At 40.2% G+C, this 21,342-nt stretch overlaps 1 protein-coding gene across 9 annotated transcripts in view; it reads right to left on the bottom strand.

Annotated features, from left to right (window-relative positions):
- ankrd26 (ankyrin repeat domain 26) overlaps window positions 1-21,342 on the bottom strand; it is a 135,020-nt gene that overhangs the window by 68,973 nt on the left and 44,705 nt on the right. For 6 of the 9 annotated variants that reach the window (XM_078219849.1, XM_078219856.1, XM_078219851.1 and 3 more), the window contains 8 exons: window positions 16,527-16,597; window positions 14,305-14,407; window positions 11,839-11,870; window positions 11,681-11,714; window positions 11,528-11,572; window positions 9,384-9,707; window positions 6,910-6,986; window positions 1,962-3,068 (listed from right to left, as the gene is read on the bottom strand). In XM_078219849.1, the coding sequence (XP_078075975.1) occupies window positions 1,962-3,068; window positions 6,910-6,986; window positions 9,384-9,707; window positions 11,528-11,572; window positions 11,681-11,714; window positions 11,839-11,870; window positions 14,305-14,407; window positions 16,527-16,597 (1,793 nt within the window). The remainder of the gene's footprint in view (window positions 1-1,961; window positions 3,069-6,909; window positions 6,987-9,383; window positions 9,708-11,527; window positions 11,573-11,680; window positions 11,715-11,838; window positions 11,871-14,304; window positions 14,408-16,526; window positions 16,598-21,342) is intronic. The other 3 variants (XM_078219850.1, XM_078219858.1, XM_078219857.1) reach the window with 3 other exon arrangements.

Genomic DNA, 21,342 nt, shown 5'->3' with positions numbered 1-21,342 from the left:
TCTTAACTTTCCACTTTGTTGAGTGTACAGTAAATACATTTCCTTTTTGCTGCCCTGCATCCAGTGCTTTAATGCATTAAAAAATCCTGTCCAAGCAACTATCCCAAAGGATTTCTATTTTATGAATGTAAATGTGAAAAAAGATCCATCAGTAAGACTCAAAGTAGTCTCCTCTGCAATTAGATTTTTACAATGCACTGGAGCAGTATTTTATAATACACTTTCCAGAATTATGTGGACAAACAAGATAATTGCCTTGAAATTGCATAATGAAATACTGTTGTAACATTTTCAGCTGAAATTTTGCCTCTCCATTATTTTAATGAAGTCATTAACCTGTTTAAAAATAAATCTCAAACAGCTCCAATTTCAGACATACATGTTAAATATTCCGATGTTATATTCCAATACTAATTTCAAATTCTATTTCAGGTCTTTTAAAAAATACAGACTTAGGAGTTTCTGCTGGGACAAAATGAACACAGAATATGTTTTACACTCTACTAGTTTTGGCTGGGGTAAGGTTACACCCATTAAACTCATTAGCCTAAGTCCGAATGTAAATTCTTTAATGAATCAGTGGAATTACACAGGGCAAATTGATTGTAACAATTAGTGATTGGTACAGGACAGATGCTCGGACATAAAGTAGATATGACCATAGTTCTCTCCTGTTTAAAATTCTTTGTTCTTTAATGCTATTTCATTTGATTCTTCCCAGATTACCTGGGTGGAAATATACAGGAAAACAAGCCAAAATGCTGGTGTGTATAATATTGGTTCCCCAAGGTGACAAGCTCTAGTCTAATCTTTTGATGGTCGCATTTTGTCCTTTTCGTCAGCATAAGGGAATATTCAAATTTGAGGGAAGGTATTTAAATAACGCCTTTACCAACCATTGCGTAGTGTTGCTTTCACACTTGTATCTATGGGCAGAATTTTACAGTCTCGCTCGTCCCGAAACCATAAAAACCCGCCCAAGGTCAACAGACCTTTCCATGGTCCACCCTCGCTCGCTCTGATTCCCGGGGTGGGCAAGACGGTAAAATTCCAGCTATTATCTGTATTTTCACATGGTTGAAATGACTTGATGCTCGGCATGCGTATAAACAAAATAAAACATCAACCGAATGACAAATTAGAAAGGCAGAATGCCTAATTTAGACTGAAGGAAAGGGTTTGATGATGGTATAAAAAAAACAATTAACCTCTGTCATGGGAGAACATGGAAAAGGTTAAATAACTGCAAAGCTGAAAACATTTAGATATGCAAGATGCAACACTGAGTACACAAACAGGGTTCACTCAAATGTTATGAAGTAGAAACATATTTAAAAAATACACGCACACACACACACGCAGAACTGCAGTAAATTTATTTTCATGCCAAGCTATCATTACTCATTAGATTTTCAAATAAACTTCTTTTAGCAAACTAACAATGGCATACATCAGCAAAATGTGCACAAATATTAAGTAATTTTTTTCTGCAATAGAGCACTGAAGTGACTTTTTGTAATAACATAGATGAGCATCGTTCAGCATTTCAATTTTAGCAAAGAATTATTTAATGCTGGCATGGAAACAATTGTTCTGTTACTACCATCTAGAATCAATAGATTTAACATTGATAATCTAAAGATGGTTGACATGCAACATGTAAATATAAAGTCAATTATATATTTTTCTCTGCTTTCTCTTTACTGTAATTCAGTTTCATGGAAACTCAACCATTGGCTCAACTATTGAAAACTTGCACTGTTGAAAACTGTCCTTTTCTTTCTCAGCATAATTGATATGCAACTTGTACACACATACTGAAAAGTTATATAATCTAAAAAACTAAAAATATTAGTTTCATGCACACTACTTCCCTCCAAAGTAGTCGAAACGAAGAAAACACTTCAGGCAAAACAGGAGCACTTGCACACATAATGGAGAATTATTAGGGAAACGTCTACCTCTTTCTGCAGCTGCGCTTTCTTTTTCTCCAAAGCCAGGAATACTACTTTCAGCATTCCTACCTCATTCTTAAATCGCTGCATATCTTCCTCCAGTTCTTCATCCATGTAAGGTTTAGCAACTGCTACAGAGTCCAACTGGAGGTTTCTTGGATGGTACTCCAAATCATCTACTGGTGCCTTCGGATTTCCTACATCAGGGTGAGGGATACACTTGGACACAATACCTTCCCTTCTTGTAGATGAAAACTCCATCAATTCAGTATTGTGCTCCAGAATTTTTTCTGAAGAATTAGGATTCTTGTTATCAGAACTTACTTTATCAGTACCAATGTGCAATTTAAGAGAATCATTATCTGCATCAGAGTCTAAATCAGTAACATAACCAGCAACATCAGTTTTCTGTTCCTTTAGAATAGACGATTCCAATTTTGTTACATGGTCTTCTTTAGTTGTCTCACACTTTAACTCCTTTAACTCACTAACTTCCTCAGGTGCACACGTATGCTCCAAGCTATTTTCATCATTATTTATTGTTAGTTTTGATTCAGGCACTTTATGAAGTGTTTGCTGCTCAAGTTTTGCATCTGTTGTTCCTGCGCTAAAATCTTCCAATTCCTGTTGCTCTGGAATTAGATGAAGCACTTTGCGGTCATATTTATCATATCTATCCTCTTCTAAAACAGTATCTTCATTATTCTCGATGGCTGCAATTACGATTTCTTTATTAGATTCATCGCTCGAGTATTTTCCATCAGAGTCTTCTGAGCATTCCACAGTAATTGCACCATCCTTGCTCTGTCGAAGTTCTTCAAATCTTTCTTTCAGTTCAACTGTGAGAGTTTCTAGATGTGATGCTGTTTCCCTCTTTCCCTTTTCAACTGCGATGGTTGCAGATTGTTTCTTCAAAGCCAATTCACTCTCCTCATTTAATCCCATATCCTCAGAAGCACTCTCACTACTATCAAAATCAGGCTCTTCTTTCAGGTCGACTTCTTCAGCTTTCTGATCCAAAAGCAAAACTGCTTCACGAGTTTGATTTGCAGGTTGTGGGCTTTTGGTGGGCAATTTGTCATCAATACTGGTTGTTTCTAAAATAGATTTATCCTTGCGAAAGCATGTGAAACAGGTAAAGAGAAATCAGGCATCATAACTAACAAAAGATAAGTCCACACTTGATTAAGAATGAAAAACATACACTTTTTAAAGTTGTACATTGGATTAATAAACAAAGTGGCACCATACATAACATATTCAATTACAGTAATTCACGGTAATTATCTCATGTCCTTACCTTGAAATGCATCCGTTATTTTGCAAAACATAGCAGACTGTCATATAATTGTTAGCTAACAAGTGTTTATGCTAAATCAGAGATACATGAAGTACCTCGCATTGTGAGACACGAGAAATCAGTTTCTCACTTGATTTGTGTCAATCATACTTTAAATCCAACAAAGTTTTTGACATAACATAGACATTACAATTATTTGTCAATTAACTTCAGCAATATGGAACATTTTCTTACATTATAAAAGATCATTGTTCTGTAGTTACATATTAACTGTGTGGTTGGCTTCTTAATAGAATATACTATAAATGTGGAATGTTAGTTAAATTAGTGGGTGGATTATTTTGAAACAACAAACTATACTAACTTAGGACGATTTAAGTCATTTTCTGCCAATTCAGTACCTTCCCCAGTTCCATTCAATTTCAGAAGAATGAGACTTTGTCTAATAGTTTTCCCATTCATGTTGGTTCATGGTCTGCAATGAACTAGACTGCGTGACCATATCAGAGGTTAGTAGTAATATCAAGAATTATTTAGCAGTCTTTCATGGTGATAAATCTCAAATGAATAAAGCATTTCAAACATCTCACTCCTTGAAAAACTGTTAAGTAATTAACTCAATACATATTCATCACTAAAAAGTACTTCAAAGATGAGTAAAAACCTTTTTGATCTATACAGTAAAATGTGAAAGTAATCAATTATTTTTTAGGCCCCAAAATGGGAAATAACTTTTGACACAATAAGTGTAAACTTATACTTGATTTTTGTTTGAACACCTACTACACTCCATTTGTACTGTTTCAGTACTACATGAACCTGGACCTTAAATAAACAAAAAAGATCTAAATATATGAAACTATGCAATTGGACCCAAAGGATATGGAACTCTTCTGTACTTCACCCTCAAGTCACTTTACTGAAGAAATAAATCACAGTGAACCTAAAGTATCTTTTAAATTCTACTTGTAACTTGATTTAAATTTTCCAATATCCCAATTGGCTCTCACTATCTTTGTACTACAGTGGGTGGTGTTATATGGAATGTAAACACATTAATTTCTATCACAGCTCAAATAATTCATTTATACTATATCAGTTATGCATTATGACCCCAGGGTCTACATTTTCTGACCCCCGAGTTTAATCTTTAAAAATAATTATTAGTGACTTTTCATAAGGCACATGGTCTTTTTCGCTAAAGGGATGAAAATGACGTTCTTCCATGTATTTAATGAGTGGAAAAACCATTTGAACTCCAATTCTTAGGTAGTGCAATGCAAGTAAAGAGAAACCCCAAATGATCACACACTATGAAAGTAGGTGCATCAAATGTAGAATCTAACAATTACTGAAATATGGCTTATAACTTGAAAGGTAAAAAAAAAGCTATGAAGAGAGTACTGCAATTGTTCAGCAAAATTAGAGATCCATTTAAAATATTGTCTTGCCAATATTTTCGCAGGGTTTGGTCATCATAGTAAAAAAGTGAATGCTCAGCAATTTCCTCAAAATTTTAAAATTGAACTAATGGAACTTAAATGTTGAAGGTTCAATCCATGTAAGCTCATGCATTTGTTTGATGTATGGAGATTTATAACAGCTTAAAACAGTTACTCTTTATGGAATGAAAATGCCACACTAGATTTAATTAAAACTATAATTATAGACTTTGGATAACTTACATTTTACTTACGGGATGAATTTATTTTAGTTAAACAATCATGTAGCAATTTTTCTATTCTTAGAACATAGAACAGTACAGCACAGAACAGGCCCTTCGGCCCATGATGTTGTGCCGAGCTTTATCTGAAACTAAGGTCAAGCTATCCCACTCCCTATCATCCTGGTGTGCTCCATGTGCCTATCCAATAACCGCTTAAATGTTCCTAAAGTGTCTGACTCCACTATCACTGCAGGCAGTCCATTCCACACCCCAACCACTCTCTGCGTAAAGAACCTACCTCTGATATCCTTCCTATATCTCCCACCATGAACCCTATAGTTATGCCCCCTTCTAATAGCTCCATCCACCCAAGGAAATAGTCTTTGAACGTTCACTCTATCTATCCCCTTCATCATTTTACAAACCTCTATTAAGTCTCCGCTCAGCCCCCTCCGCTCCAGAGAGAACAGCCCTAGCTCCCTCAACCTTTCCTCATAAGACCTACCCTCCAAACCAGGCAGCATCCTGGTAAATCTCCTCTGCACTCTTTCCAGTGCTTCCACATCCTTCTTATAGTGAGGTGACCAGAACTGCACACAATATTCCAAATGTGGTCTCACCAAGGTCCTGTCCAGTTGCAGCATAACCCCACGGCTCTTAAACTCCAACCCCCTGTTAATAAAAGCTAACACACTCTAGCCTTCTTCGCAGCTCTATCCACTTGAGTGGCAACCTTTAGAGATCTGTGGATATGGACCCCAAGATCTCTTTGTTCCTCCACAGTCTTCAGAACCCTACCTTTGACCCTGTAATCCACACTTAAGTTAGTCCTACCAAAATGAATCACCTCACATTTATCAGGGTTAAACTCCATTTGCCATTTTTCAGCCCAGCTTTGCATCCTATCTATGTCTCTTTGCAGCCTACAACAGCCCTCCACCTCATCCACTACTCCACCAATCTTGGTGTCATCAGCAAATTTACTGATCCACCCTTCAGCCCCCTCCTCCAAGTCATTAATAAAAATCACAAAGAGCAGAGGACCAAACACTGATCCCTGTGGCACTCCGCTAGCAACCTGCCTCCAGTCCGAAAATTTTCCATCCACCACCACCCTCTGTCTTCGATCAGATAGTCAGTTACCTATCCAATCTGCCAACTTTCCCTCTATCCCACACCTCCTTACTTTCATCATAAGCCGACCATGGGGGACCTTATCAAACGCCTTACTAAAATCCATGTATATGACATCAACTGCCCTACCGTCATCAACACACTTAGTTACCTCCTCAAAAAATTCAATCAAATTTGTGAGGCACGACTTGCCCTTCACGAATCCATGCTGACTATCCCGGATTAATCTGCATCTTTCTAAATGGTCGTAAATCCCATCCCTCAGGACCTTTTCCATCAATTTACCAACCACCGAAGTAAGACTAACCGGTCTATAATTACCAGGGTCATTTCTATTCCCTTTCTTAAACAGAGGAACAACATTCGCCACTCTCCAGTCCTCTGGCACCATCCCCGTGGACAGTGAGGACCCAAAGATCAAAGCCAAAGGCTCTGCAATCTCATCCCTTGCCTCCCAAAGAATCCTAGGATATATTTCATCAGGCCCAGGGGACTTATCGACCTTCAGTTTATTCAAAACTGCCAGTACATCCTCCCTCCAAACAACTATTTCCTCTAGCCTATTAGCCTGTAACACCTTCTCTTCCTCAAAAACATGGTCCCTCTCCTTGGTGAACACTGAAGAAAAGTATTCATTCATCACCTCGCCTATCTCTACTGACTCCATACACAAGTTTCCACTACTGTCCTTGACTGGCCCTAACCTCACCCTGGTCATTCTTTTATTCCTCACATCATGATTTTAGGAAAATAAAAGTTTCTATGTTTTGAGAAATGTATTTTAATATACAACCAAATTTGCACAAATAAAAAGCCAATAAATTTACTATTGCATTCAGGCATGAATACCTCACCTTCTCCATTTCCCAGTCATTTTTCTCTTCCTTTTCTTTATCTTCCTCCTCTGTCGGAGATATTTTCAGTTCACATACTGCAGACATATTTACAAAATTTATCAACAGCTTTAAAAGTATATTTTTTAAAAAGAGGTGTGTAAATGTCCCAAGTAGAGATTGCAATTACTTGTTATTCAAATAGACACAACTGAAAAATGAGAAATTCCACTATTTTTGGGCAGCCATTACATATTATGCTGAATTACTGAATTTAGCTGAATAAGCGATATATTATTGCAGATACATCATAACAAGCAGCAAAAGGGCAGTACTTGACTCGCAGCTACTAAATTCTGCCCAAACTATTAGCTTTTCCTCGCCAAGGAAAAGATGACCACAATCATTTGTCATAGAGTGTTTACAGACACTTTTCCCAAGAGAACGTTCTTGTCCTCTGAACTTCAATCAGTTTCTAATTTGAGACAAAGCAATAAGTCAAATAAATAGTACTGTGTTGCTTCAGTTTCAATTTGACAATATTCTAGTTTTTCCAAATCAGTGACCTATTAATACTTTGGATTAGATAGAAGATAATTGTTGTCAATTATTCATAAAAAAAACTATCCCTGATGATTAATATAAATTAAAATGTTTCAAAACCATTCCACACTGCGATATTACACTGACTCCAACCAATGCCATATCAAAAAATTCTGTCAATGAGATGATAATATTTGAGGAACAATTTTGAAACAGATAATTAATTAAATTTGATCTCACAGCACATAAAATTTAACCATGTGATGTGATTTAGCTATAAAAACAGAAAATGCCGGAATTAACCAGAAAATTGGTGAGAATCAGAACGGCCAATCCAGATAAATAAAGAATCACACCTTAAACGTTGACTATTTCTCTCTCCACAGATGTTGCCAGACCTGCTGAGTATTTCCAGATTTTTCTGTTTTTATGTCAGATTTCTAACAAGATTTTGTAAAAAGCAATTAGTGATGCTTCTTTATTCTACTGCGTAGTTGAATTTGTTCTCAATGAAGCCATAGCACTATAAGAACGGAAGGAACACGACTAGTAGACCATGAAGCACATCCAACCTGCTCCACCATTCAATACAATCATGGCTGATTTTCTGCTTTAATTCGACTTTACCATCTGCTCCTCGTATCACTTGATTCTGAGACCAAACATCTGCCTAACTCAGCCTCAAATAAATTCTAAGATGGAGTATCCATTCCAAAAATGTAGAATATTTCAAGTGAATAAATTATACGAATTAGGACAAGGAGTGGGCCACAGCCCCTCGATCCTGCTCCACCATTCAATAAGATCATGGCTTATCTAATTGCAACTTCAACCCCATATTCCTGCCGACCCCGATAACCTATCACTCCTGTGTTAATCAAAGATCTACCTAGTTTTGCTTAAGAATATTAAAGATTCTGCTTCCACTACATTTTGAGAGAGACATTTCCAGAGACTCTCAATGCTCTGAGAAAGAATTTGTCCTCATCTCTGTCTTAGATGAGTGACCCCTAGTAATAGATTCTCCGACAAGAGGAAACATCCTCTCCACATCTACCCTATCAATACCCCTCATGATCTTAAAGGTTTTGATCAAGTCATCTTTTACTCTTCTAGACTCTGGTGGATACAAATCTAACTTTGCCAATCTTTCCTCATAAGATAACTCATCCATTCCTGGGAGTCCAGTAAACCTTTTCTGAACTGTTTCTAATGCATTTACATCTTTTCTTAAATAAGGAGACCAATACAGTACACAATACTTCAGATGTGGTCTCACCAAAGCCCTGTACAACTGAAGCATAACCACCTTACTTTAGTAATCAATTCCCCATATAATATAAATGATAGCATTCTATTAGCTTTCCTAATTACTTGGTGCATCTGTAACTAGTCTTTTGTGATTAATGCTCTTTGACATGCAGATCCCTCTGCACATCAGAGCTCTGCAATCTATCACCATTTAAATAATAAGCTTCTTTTTTACCTTTCTTGCCAAAATGGACAATTTCACATTTGCCGATATTATATTCCATTTGCCAGATTTTTGCTCACTCATTTAACCTATGTCCCATTGTAGCTTCTTTATTCTCTTCACCATTTACTCTCCTATCTATCTTTGTGTTGTCAGCAAATTTAGAAACAGCATCTTCATTTCCTTCCTAAATGATCACTCTCTTGCCCCAAAACTGTCCCTAGTATCATTCAATATTATATGATGTAATTGAGAAACTATTTTTAAAAAACTGTACAACAGTAGGTATCTCAGGAATCCATTCAAATGTTTTCCTCACGGGTTAGCAACACAAATAACTGCGACCTCTTACTTTCTCCTTGTGATTATTTTACACTGAAATAAATTAACTGTGCAAGAAGCAACAAGGAACAGATATTTATGTTTGCACTACAGTACAATATCAAGGATTGACAGCTCAACACTCCATCATACGTACCATTTTCCTGTTTAACTGGTATGGTATTTTTAAGTTGAAGTTCGAGAGCAACTTGATGTTGCATTGAAGGACGTGAAGTTAACCCAGTTTTCAATGAACCAGGTGAGCTTTGAGATGGTGATGCTCTGTGGACACATGTGGTCTCTTCAGAATTTGACATGTTTATTAGAGTCTTGGTATTGGACATCTCTTTTTTTGGTGACTGAGCTGACTTGGGTGCTGCTTTGTCATCTTTCCTAATTGGGTTTACTTGTGGTGTAGAATTAAACATGTTGGGTGATACCTTTTTACCAGAAGCACTGACAGAGTCCCAGTCTGAGGCATCTATAAAAAAAATCATATTTTATTGCCAAAATATTATGCAAGCCTTGAGACAAATTATGTCAATGTTATAAACTCAATTTTCACTCCAGGATTAGAGAACAAAATGTAGATTGACTCCACTTCAGAACACTAGGGGCCCGATTTTACCATTGCGCGCGCCCGTTTTTGGGCGCGAAAACGTGGTAAAGTCGGGCATGAGGCCATTAATTTGCATGCATTTAAATTGAATTAATGCACTGCCCGTCCAACTTTACCAGCATTTCCCCCTTTACCATCGCGTTCACGCGTCCAGATTCGGCGCAGGTCTGTTTCGGGCACTCCAGCTTCTGAAGAGGTAAGTTCAGAGCTTCCAACGGCTCTCTGACTCAGATCGGTGGTGGTGGTGGGGCGGCGGGCCAGATCATTCTCTGGTGGTTGGGGGGTGGGGTCAGATGTATTTCTAGCTGGGCAGCGCAGAGGGAGGCCAGATCGCTCACTGGTGGGTGGGGGGGAGAAACAGGGGGGTCCGCTGCCATTCTGCGAGTGATCAGTGTGCGCAAAGGGAGCAAAGGGTTGCGATCGGTCTGGATAGCGGGGGAGGTGGGTGGATAATGGGGACAGTTATATTGTGGGGGTGGTGCGATATCTGTGGGGGCCATCGCTCCCACTTTTCGCTCCCGGGCTGCTTTATCTGTTTTTTGCGGCCCAGGAACAATGTGACAGGGACGTGGTTTTCAAATTTTTTTTCTCACTGCGCCTGCACAGTTCAGAACTCCGATCGTTTTGGCGCGCTAAGCCCCGCCCACAGCGCAATTCAGACCCGCGATCTTTTTTCAAGCTAAGTGCATGTGGGGGCGCCTAGGAACAGATTTCCAAGTCGGATCTGAATTACGCCCAGATTCAGCACTTAGAATGAAAATGGTAAAATCGGGCCCTAAGATATGCCATCTGAAGCTTTGTCTGTCAGTTCAGGTGAATTATTCAAAGAAAAATAGGAGTCTTCCTTTGGTGTCCTGAAACACATTTCTCACTCAATCACTGCCACAAAACACAGACAGAAACAGGAAGGGGCCTTCAAGCTCCTCATACCTTCTCTCCATTCAGTGAGGCCATGGCTGATCTGTATCTCAACTCCATTGGTCTGCCTTGGTTCAATATCCCTTAGTGCCCTTATCCAAAACATTTAGCAATCTTAGTTTTGAGAATGTTCAACTGGTCTCAGTAGGTTTTGGGAAAAAGAGTGGTCCAGATTTTCACTACTCGTGTATGAACCAGTACTTCCTGACATCACACCTGAATGGTCTATTTCTTGCTCTGGACTCTTCAAAAAAAAACAGTTTTGGTGGGATTTTCACCCCTCCCCTGCACATTTTGCAGTGGAGGTGGCCAGCCATTGATTGGCAGCAGGATCTTCCATTCCCACTGCTCTCAACAGCTTTTCCTATTGTTTGCACCTTCCATTGCCAGGAAACCCATGGCGGTGGGGAAGACCAGCAGTGGAACCAGGAGAATGAATAAAAAATAATTTCACTGTTTGATCATGCCAAGTGCAAAATAACATTTACTTACATAACATGTCAATAAATTTCAAAATAATTCATTGCATTTGAAACAGTTTGTATGTTTTGGCATCATGGCAAGGTGTTGTATAATTGCACTATCTTCATCAATTACAAAATTGATATTAATTCAATCTGAAATTGATCCTTTAATGAAAGTGTTTTCCATTTGCAGTTACTCATTCCTTTAATTTGTTCAAATTTAATTATTTTTCTTTTTCAGTAACATACATATTAATAACGGTACTAAAACCACAAATGTGTTATTATTAAGACAATTACCTTCTGTATCACCTGCATCAATTAAGCCAAGCTCTGCAATTAAATCTGGAACAGAAAAGAAGAGTTGAGCATCTCTGATTGAAAGGAAAAATACAAGGAACAAAATTACTCAGTATTTTCTTTAAAAGCACTCAAGATGATAGTGAGTTATACCTGACTTCTGCTTATTTTCTTCTGCTAATGGTGGCTTGAAAGAAACAGAATCAAGAGTTAAAATATGCACATTATTACATAATTATATTTTAATTTCAAACCATATAAGCATATTGTTTTTACAAAAACAATCATATAAAACAGAAAGAATGTATTACCTGTGCCAAAGTATTCACTTCCAATGATTCTACTGGGAATAATAATAAAATACAAAAATATAATTAATATATCTGACCAAAAAATTCAATTGCTTAGTTTATTGGTTTACACAAGTATTTTTACTTGATCACAATCACATAAGGGAATGTGTCAAGTTTATACTAGAGTTAATATTTCTCTAAAAGTCCTCCATTACACCTTTACTGCTTTACCCTGGAATTGCATTATCCAATCTACCTCTGATAGGTTCCTTTTCGAATAACGGAATGGTCGCTCATCCCCAGTTAAGCATTTTGGCCTTTGATACAGTACTTGCTGGTCGTTTCCATAATTACTTTAAATCAAATTAAGTTATGGTCATTGTTAGCTAAGTGGTCTCCTACATAAACCACTTTGCTTGCCCTGCTTCATTTCTCTGAACCCAATCCAAAATTGTTTCCTGATTAAAAAAAGAAAATGCTGGTAATACTCAGTAGGTCTGGCAGCATCTTGTGATGAGAAACACAGTTGAAATTTAGTGAAAGGCCCGTTTTCCCATATGCTTCGAAGTTGACAATGGGCCCGATTTTACATTGCACTGTGCCCGTTTTCGGGCGTGAAAACTTGGTAAAGTCAGGCGTGAGGCAAATAGCTCAATCCGCGCCCACATCTGCGTAGATTCCCACTTTACCAAGGCCCGAAAATGGCCACGATCCGAACCGCGCCTGAAACGGGTGTGACGTCAATTTAAATGCATTTGCATGCATTTAAATTGACTTAATGAGCTGGACGCCCAATCTTACCTGCATTTCCCCCTTTACCATCACGTTTGCCCGTCCAGATTTGGCTCGAAACAGACATGCTTGGCAAAGGTCTGTTTTGGGCGCTCCACCTTCTGATGAGGTAAGTTCAGAGCTTCCGACAGTTGGGGGGGGGGGGAAATAGGGGCGCAGGCGGTCACATTTTGTCTGGGAAGTGGGGGGGGGGGGGGGTGGATATGGGGGGGTTATGTTGTGGGGGTGGGGCGATGTCAGTGGAGGCCATCGCTCCTGGGCTGCTCTATCTGCTTTTTGCGGCCCGGGAGCAATGTGGCAGGGGAGCGTTTTTCAATTTTTCTTTTCACTGTGCATGCGCAGTTGAAGGCTTCGATTGGAGCAGTAGCCTTTCGGGTGCGATAAGCCCCGCCCACAACGCGATTCAGACTCATGATTTTTTTTCTAGGCTAAGTTCGTATGGGGGTGCCTAAGAACAGCTTTCCAAGTCAGATCTGAATTGCGCCCAGATCCAGCACTTAGAATCAAAATGGTAAAATCGCCCCCAATGACCTGGAACTCAGTTTCTCAGTAATCAGACTGATTTTTGGGGGGAGGGGGAAATTCATTGGTCCCATTTGCCTCTGGCAGGAATCTCAATGCCCCACTGAATGGGGCATCAGCCAAAAACCAAGATTCCCGCCAGACATGAAGGAGATCAAAGGATTTCAATGGAATGGAGAATGTTTCAAAGCATTTGAACATTCTAGGAAAGCTCAGAGATTTCAAATAGCAACTGTGAAGAAGGAAACCACCTCCCCCCCTCCAGTAAAATTGACATCTCCTTTCTGCCAGAAAACTTAAAAGGGAGTCTTTTCACACCTGCAGCTTCTGTCAGAAAGGGAAACCTCCGATGCAGAATGGAGTGTTGCTCTGTGTCAAAAGCCTGCCAGGTGGCCAAGGGGCATGGAGATTAAAGTGACCAGGCCACTTCAAAGTTTTCACATTTGACAGACAGGAATGAAGATGTTGAGCAGAGTTGCCTGAAATCACCATGCCAGGAGTGATCTTCAGGTCTGCTGGGGTTAGAAGGGGCAGCGCAGCCATGTGGCCCCATCCTAGGGGACAGTGCCAAAATCAACCCTTTGCCCCCAGCCCACCCAACACCCGGGACCCTCCCTTTGAAACCTGACTTTGGTAGAAGGGCAAATGGGCACTGGACCTACGTCTTTGACCCCCCCCTCGGGGCCCTGGTCAGCAGGTGGTGTGGAGTGCACCATTTCACCTTTGGGGTGGGAGGGGGGAACCTATCCGTGAACACTGAGAATATTAGGCTATACTTGTATAACAGTGATGTGACTTCAAAAGTACTTTATTGGTTGTGATGTGCTTTGGGATTCATGAAAATGTGTGAAGATGCTGCATGAATGAAGATTATTTCTTACCAGCAAATCTAACATCAATAAAGTGACAACTAAAAATCACATTCCTGCTAACAGTTTAAGAATAGCATATATCCTGCTGATTGTTAATGACACCTTTTATTAACTCTTAAGCACAATTGGCTCTACCTTCAATTTGTTTTTGGAGGGCAATATAATCAAGAATAATCTTCAACTATTGAATAAACCAGATGTTCTCCATTATGCATAACAATATATTTAGGATGTTTTTTTATGAAAGCCAGACTGTGTTAACCTCATGCATCAAAAAATAACAAATGAAACTGATTACCATTATTCTGATTCATCGTAATGTGCTGCATTTTTGCTTGGTTCTTGACAGGAGATGAAACAAATGAAGCAATGGATTTCTTCTGTGGGCTTTCTGTGGCAGACTAAAATAGTAATATTTATTTTGATATAATTTTGCATTGCATACAATTATAAATAACCCCGTTTCATTGGATCAACCTGCAGGAACCATGGTGACATAGCCCCAGTGTGTTGTGCCAAGGTAAGTAACATGTGCATATTCATAGTACCCTCAACCTGTGAAGCTCTGTTGTGAAGGATATGCTTGCCCATAAAGAGGAAGGGAAAGCTGAAGGGCCAGGACCACACACCTCACAAAGAGACCTCGCCAACAGAGTGTCAGTAACAGATTTTCCAGCTTAGAATCAGAGTCCCTACAATGCAGGAGGAGGCCAGTCAGCCCATCGAGCCTGCACCGACAACAATCCCACCCAAGCCCTATTCCCGTAACTCCATGTATTTACCCTGCTAATCCTCCTGACACCAAGGGCCAATTAAGCATGGCCAATCAACCTAACCCACACATGGGCAGCATGGTAGCACAGTGGTTAGCACTGCTGCTTCACAGCTCCAGGGACCTGGGTTCGCTTCCCGGCTTGGGTCACTGCTTGTGTGGAGTTTGCACATTCTCCTCGTGTCTGCATGGGTTTCCTCCGGGTGCTCCGGTTTCTTCCCACAGTCCAAAGATGTGCGGGTTAGGTTGATTGGCCATGCTAAAAATTGCCCTTAGTGTCGTGAGATGCGTAGGTTAGCGGGATTAGTGGGTAAATATGTAGGGATATGGGGGTAGGGCCTGGGTGGGTTTGTGGTCGGTGCAGACTCGATAGGCCGAATGGCCTCTTTCTGTACTGCAGGGTTTCTATGATTTCTATGATCTTTGGAGTGTGAGGGGAAACCGGATTACCTGGAGGAGACCCACGCAGTCACAGGGAGAATGTGCAAACTGCACATAGTTACCCGAGGCTGGAATTGAACCCAGGTCCTTGGCATTGTGAGGCAGCAATGCTAACCATTGTGCCGCGAGGTGAGATGTGTCACATCACACCCTCACCAGGTAGGAACACTAGTGCATCCACTGCTCCCAGACTTATTGCCGATCTGATTCTTCTGAAACTTCAGACAGTTGACAGTAGATAATCTAATAAAGTGCAGTGCATATTCTAAAAAGTGCATTTTCTAATATTTTCAAACTGGTGTGTTTTATTAAAAATGTAAACAATCAAGAAAGAGGCTATAAGGGCAAATCATGTCTCGCCGACAGTTGGGGGGGAGGGGGAGGAAATCATGTGGTGGGGAGGCCCATTAATAATTTAGAAATGTATTAAAATGAGGTTCCCACTCCTTCTGGGAGGTCCAGCAAGGGATGGGGAAAAATCGGGAAACGAGATCTTGCCAGCGAGAATCTCATTTCCCGACTCTTGCGGATTTTGTGCCTGTGACGCCAATTATGCTCGCAGCAGACTCAGGCTCCAAATTCTGCCTTATGTCTTCATTACCTCTGCAGCCAATTTTTCCAAGCCTCCACTTTTCAAACCCCAGCTTGTTCAGAATTCTGTTGCTCGTACTTCATCCTATACAAAGATCAGCTTATTCATCACCTCTAGCTCATTGATATAAATTGGTTTCTAGTTCAACACATGAAATTTTAAACTATTATCCTTGCCTTCAAATCCCTCCATGATCTTTCTCTTTTCTACCTCTATAACTTGCTCCAATTCTAGGAGATTCAAACAATCTATACTTTGGATCCAGCCTCTTATGTGTCCTTTCCTAATTTGCCCCACAAGTGACAATGCTACCTTTAGCCACAATTTCTGAACTTCCTTCTCTAAACCCTCTGCTTTCTCATCTATATCCTCCTTAATACCCTCCTTGGAACTCACTTCTTGCCTGAGATTTTGGTCACAACTACTAATTTTTAGCTAGGCACTCTTTTCAAGCTTTTATTTGGAGAACCTAGGGATGTTCTTTTGATGTAAGGTGTATGATACATGCAAGTTGCTGTTGTTCTTTTACCATTATACAATTTTTCATTAAAAGCCAAATCTTAGCTTATTTTGGCTACTTTTTGAAATTCTGGGGATATTTGAAATAGTGATAAAACTAAAACATTCCACAAAATGTTATCAAAATCAACTTGGATGGCTTAAATGAGATTCCTTGACTTAAATAGGGAAAACATAGAAGTATATTAAAGCTTACCTCTGAATCCCAAGGAGATTCTATAAGCTCTTCAGCTTCCACCTCCTCCAAGCCCAATTCTAGCAGTAGGTCTACATTTTAAGAAATTTAAATGAGTATTCCAAAGAATAAAATAATACAAAGTAGTGCAAGTGTCAGTTGCCCTCATTATACTGATTTTTGTTCCATAAACTATTACTCAAAGTCAAGATAGCGTGTGATTCTTTTTTAAACAGACACTGTTATTTCATGAGAATTTAGCAAATCATTCTGATGCCACAATGAATGATATATTGAAAGATACAGCAAATAAAGTTACAAATCTAACTGAGGAGCAAAAAATAAATAATTGAAAATAACGCTATGAAAATACCAGAAATATGCCAGAGTTGTGTTGCGTCTTAAATTTCAGACATAAACCTAGACCATTTGGAGCTGGTGTAAATTCAGGAAATTCACATTATACATTTTTGCATGGGGCTTAGGGATTTGTTAATGAACAGCAGAGGGCTTTACAACATCAGCATAAAAGATCAAGGAAACATCGGTGCAGCGTCACAATGGGCATAATTCAATTATGAAAGACACTTCAAAACACTAGGTGCTACCTCAGGCCCACTGAGAAAAATTTGCCCACTCCTAGTTTCTATCGAGAAGGTGATAGCCAGCCTTTTTGAACATCTACCGTTCATATGGTTTAGAAGTGCTGTTCAGTGGGGGGTTCCAGAATTTTTATCCAGTGACCCTGATGGAATGGCAATATATGTCCAAACAAGAAAACATAGAAACTGGAAGCAGGAGTAGGCCATTTGGCCCTTCAAGTCTGTTCCGCCATTCATTTTAGAGTCATAGAGGTTTACAGCATGGAAACAGGCCCTTTGGCCCAACTTGTCCATGCTGCCCCTTTTTTAAACCCCTAAGCGAGTCCCAATTGCCCACATTTGGCCATATCCCTCTATACCCATCTTACCCATGTAACTGTCTAAATGCTTTTTAAAAGACAAAATTGTACCTGCCTCTACTACTACCTCTGGCGGCTTGTTCCAGATACTCACCATCCTCTTGGAGTGAAAAAATTGCCCCTCTGGACACTTTTGTATCTCTCCCCTCTCATCTTAAACCTAAGTCCTCTAGTTTTAGACTTCCCTATCTTTGGGAAAAGATATTGACTATCGAGCTGATCTATACCCGTCATTATTTTATAGACCTCTATAAGATCACTCCTAAGCCTCCTATGCTCCAGAGAAAAAAGTTCCAGTCTATCCAGCTTCTCCTTATAACTCAAACCATCAAGTCCCGATAGCATCCCAGCAAATCTTTTCTGCACTCTTTCTAATTTAATAATATCCTTTCTATAGTAGGGTGATATGGAGTTGCCGGCGTTGGACTGGGGAAGCACAATAAGAAGTCTCACAACACCAGGTTAAAGTCCAACAGGTCCCAGTTGTGGGGACCTGTTGGAGTTTAACCTGGTGTTGTGAGACTTCTTACTATAATAGGGTGACCAGAACTGTACACAGTATTCCAAGTGTGGCTTACCAACATCTTGTACAACTTTAACAAGACGACCCAACTCCTGTGTTCAATTTTGATCATGGCTGATTATTGAATTCAATATCCTGATCCCCTCTTCCTCCCATATCCCTTGATCCCTTTAGCCCTAAGAGCTATAACCTAATTTCTTCTTGAAATCAGACAACGTTTTGGCCTTAACTACTTTCCGTGGTAGTGGATTCTACACATTCACCACCCTCTGGGTGAAGACATTTCTCCTCACCTCAGTTCTAAAAGGTTTACCCCTTATCCTCAAACTATGACCCCTAGTTCTGGGCTCTCCCAACACTGGGAACATTCCTTTTGAATCTACTGTCTAACCTTGTTAGAATTTTATAAGTTTCTATGAGATCCTCTCTCACTCTTCTAAACTCCAGGGAATATAATCCTAACCAACTTAGTCTCTTCTCAGATGACAGACCTGCCATCCCAGGAATCAATCTGGTAAACCTTCGCTGTACTCTCTCTTGCAAGGACATCTTTCCTCAGATAACGACACCAAAACTGCACACACAGTACTCCAGGTGTGGCCTCACCAACACCCTATACAATTACAGCAAAACATTGCTATCCCTATACTCAAATCCTCTCGCTGTTAAGGCCAATATACCATTTACCTTCTTTATTTCCTGCTGTACCTGCGTGCTTACTTTCACTGACTGATGCACGAGGACCCCCAGATCTCATTGAGTATCCACCTCTCTCAATTTACACCCATTCAAGAAATAATCTGTCTTCTTATTATTGCTACCCCAAGTGGATAACCTCACATTTATCCACATTTTCCTGCATCTGCCATGCAGATGCCCACACACTCAACCTGTCCAAATCACGCTGAAGAATTTCTGCATCCTCCTCATAGCTCACCTTCCCACCCAACTTTGTATCATCTGCAAATTTTGAGATCATATATTCAGTTCCCTCTTCCAAATCTTTAATATACAATGTGAACAGTTGGGGTCCTAGCACAGATCCCTGTGGAACCCCACTAGTCACTGACTGCCGATCAGAAAAAGGTTTGTGTAAGAGGGGAACGTAAAGATGATGGTGCTTCCAAGAACCTGCTGTCCTTGCTTCTTGGTGCTGGAAGTCATAACTTTGGAAGATGCTGCTGAAGAAGCTTTAGTAAGACACTGAAGTGCATGCTCTAAGTAGCTCACACCACAGTAACAATGCACCAGTGGTGATGCTAGTGGATCTGTAAAGGTAATGGACGAGATGCTGATCAAGTAGACTACTTTGTCCTGAATGGGGTCTAGAAACTGCAGGCATTCATGTAAGGGAAAACTATTCAATCACATTTCTGAGTTATGTCTGGGGAATATGTCGCAAATCAAAAGCTTGGGTGAGCTACTTGTTGCAGAAGGACCACCCATCCTTTTTACCAGAATTTCCTGCTAATGGTGACCCCAGATTGTTGATGGTGGGGGTTTGGCAATGACAATGCCACTAAAGGGTAGGTGATCATTGCCTAACACTTACTTGATGTGATTGTAACTAGCCACTGAATCCAAACTTGGATGCTGCCCAGGGCTTGCTGCAGGCTGACATGGACTGCTGCATTATTGGGAGGAATTGCTAATCAATACAATCATTCACAAATAGCCCCACATCTGACCTAATGATGAGGGATGGTCATTGATAAAACAGCTGAAAATGGCTCTGATGTAAAAACTCACACCTAGCATTGCATGAAACTGACAATCGAACACGACAAGAGCAATTTTCAATGCATTGGCAATTTTCATGAAGTTTCATAGATAATTCCATTTAGTGGCTTTTGGAAATATTCATCATGGAGTGCGGTTACAAGTGGTGTACCTCAGGGATCTGTTTTGGGGCCACTGCTGTTTGTAATATTTATTAATGATCTGGATGAGGGTATAGTTGGGTGGATTAGCAAATTTGCTGATGACACCAAAGTCGGTGGTGTGGTAGACAGTGAGGAAGGGTGTCGTAGTTTGCAGGAAGACTTAGACAGGTTGCAAAGTTGGGCCGAGAGGTGGCGGATGGAGTTTAATGCGGAGAAGTGTGAGGTAATTCACTTTGGTAGGAATAACAGATGTGTTGAGTATAGGGCTAACGGGAGGACTTTGAATAGTGTGGAGGAGCAGAGGGATCTAGGTGTATGTGTGCATAGATCCCTGAAAGTTGGGAATCAAGTAGATAAGGTTGTTAAGAAGGCATATGGTGTCTTGGCGTTTATTGGTAGGGGGATTGAATTTAGGAGTCGTAGCGTTATGTTGCAACTGTACACAACTCTGGTGCGGCCGCACTTGGAGTACTGTGTGCAGTTCTGGTCCCCACATTACAGGAAGGATGTGGAGGCTTTGGAGAGGGTGCAGAGGAGGTTTACCAGGATGTTGCCTGGTATGGAGGGGAGATCCTATGAGGAGAGGCTGAGGGATTTGGGATTGTTTTCGCTGGAAAGGCGGCGGCTAAGAGGGGATCTTATTGAAACATATAAGATGATTAGAGGTTTAGATAGGGTGGATAGTGATAGCCTTTTTCCTCTGATGGAGAAATCCAGCACGAGGGGGCATGGCTTTAAATTGAGGGGGGGTAGTTATAGAACCGATGTCAGGGGTAGGTTCTTTACCCAGAGGGTGGTGAGGGATTGGAATGCCCTGCCAGCATCAGTAGTAAATGCGCCTAGTTTGGGGGCGTTTAAGAGATCCGTAGATAGGTTCATGGACGAAAAGAAATTGGTTTAGGTTGGAGGGTCACAGTTTTTTGTTTTTTTTTAACTGGTCGGTGCAACATCGTGGGCCGAAGGGCCTGTTCTGCGCTGTAATGTTCTATGTTCTATGTTCTAACTTAGTAGATAAATGCACTTTAGAACTCATGTTATATTTTCTGATATGAGTTTAGTATTGCGGGTCCCAGCCAACTGACATACTTTGTGGTTGCTACAAAAGGTTATCAAACATACATAAGTCATGTTTTGACTGGAATTTAAATAGCATCATGAAACAAAAGTAAATAGTATGCTCTGAAAAGGTAGCCATGAGATTTTAATGTTGCAGGGAAGACTAGTAGGGACAGGATATGATGAAAAAGGTGGTCCAAGAGTCTGAAACCAACTGCACTCCCAATAAGCAGTTTTGATGTTCTGACTCAAGGAAACTATCTCAAAACACTTCACAATCAACTACTGTTTGGTATGAAAATATAGCTGCCAATTTGTGCAGAGCAAATTCCACAAACAGCCGTGAGATACACCAGTTAAATGACCAGTTAAATTTACTTTGCTAATGCTGTTTAAGGTATAATTGTTGGCCGG

The sequence above is a fragment of the Mustelus asterias genome, chromosome 9, assembly GCF_964213995.1.
Source record: "Mustelus asterias chromosome 9, sMusAst1.hap1.1, whole genome shotgun sequence".
NCBI classification, from domain to species: domain Eukaryota; kingdom Metazoa; phylum Chordata; class Chondrichthyes; order Carcharhiniformes; family Triakidae; genus Mustelus; species Mustelus asterias.
Note: the sequence above shows the minus strand (reverse complement) of the source record. Positions and strands in the feature narration are given on the sequence as shown.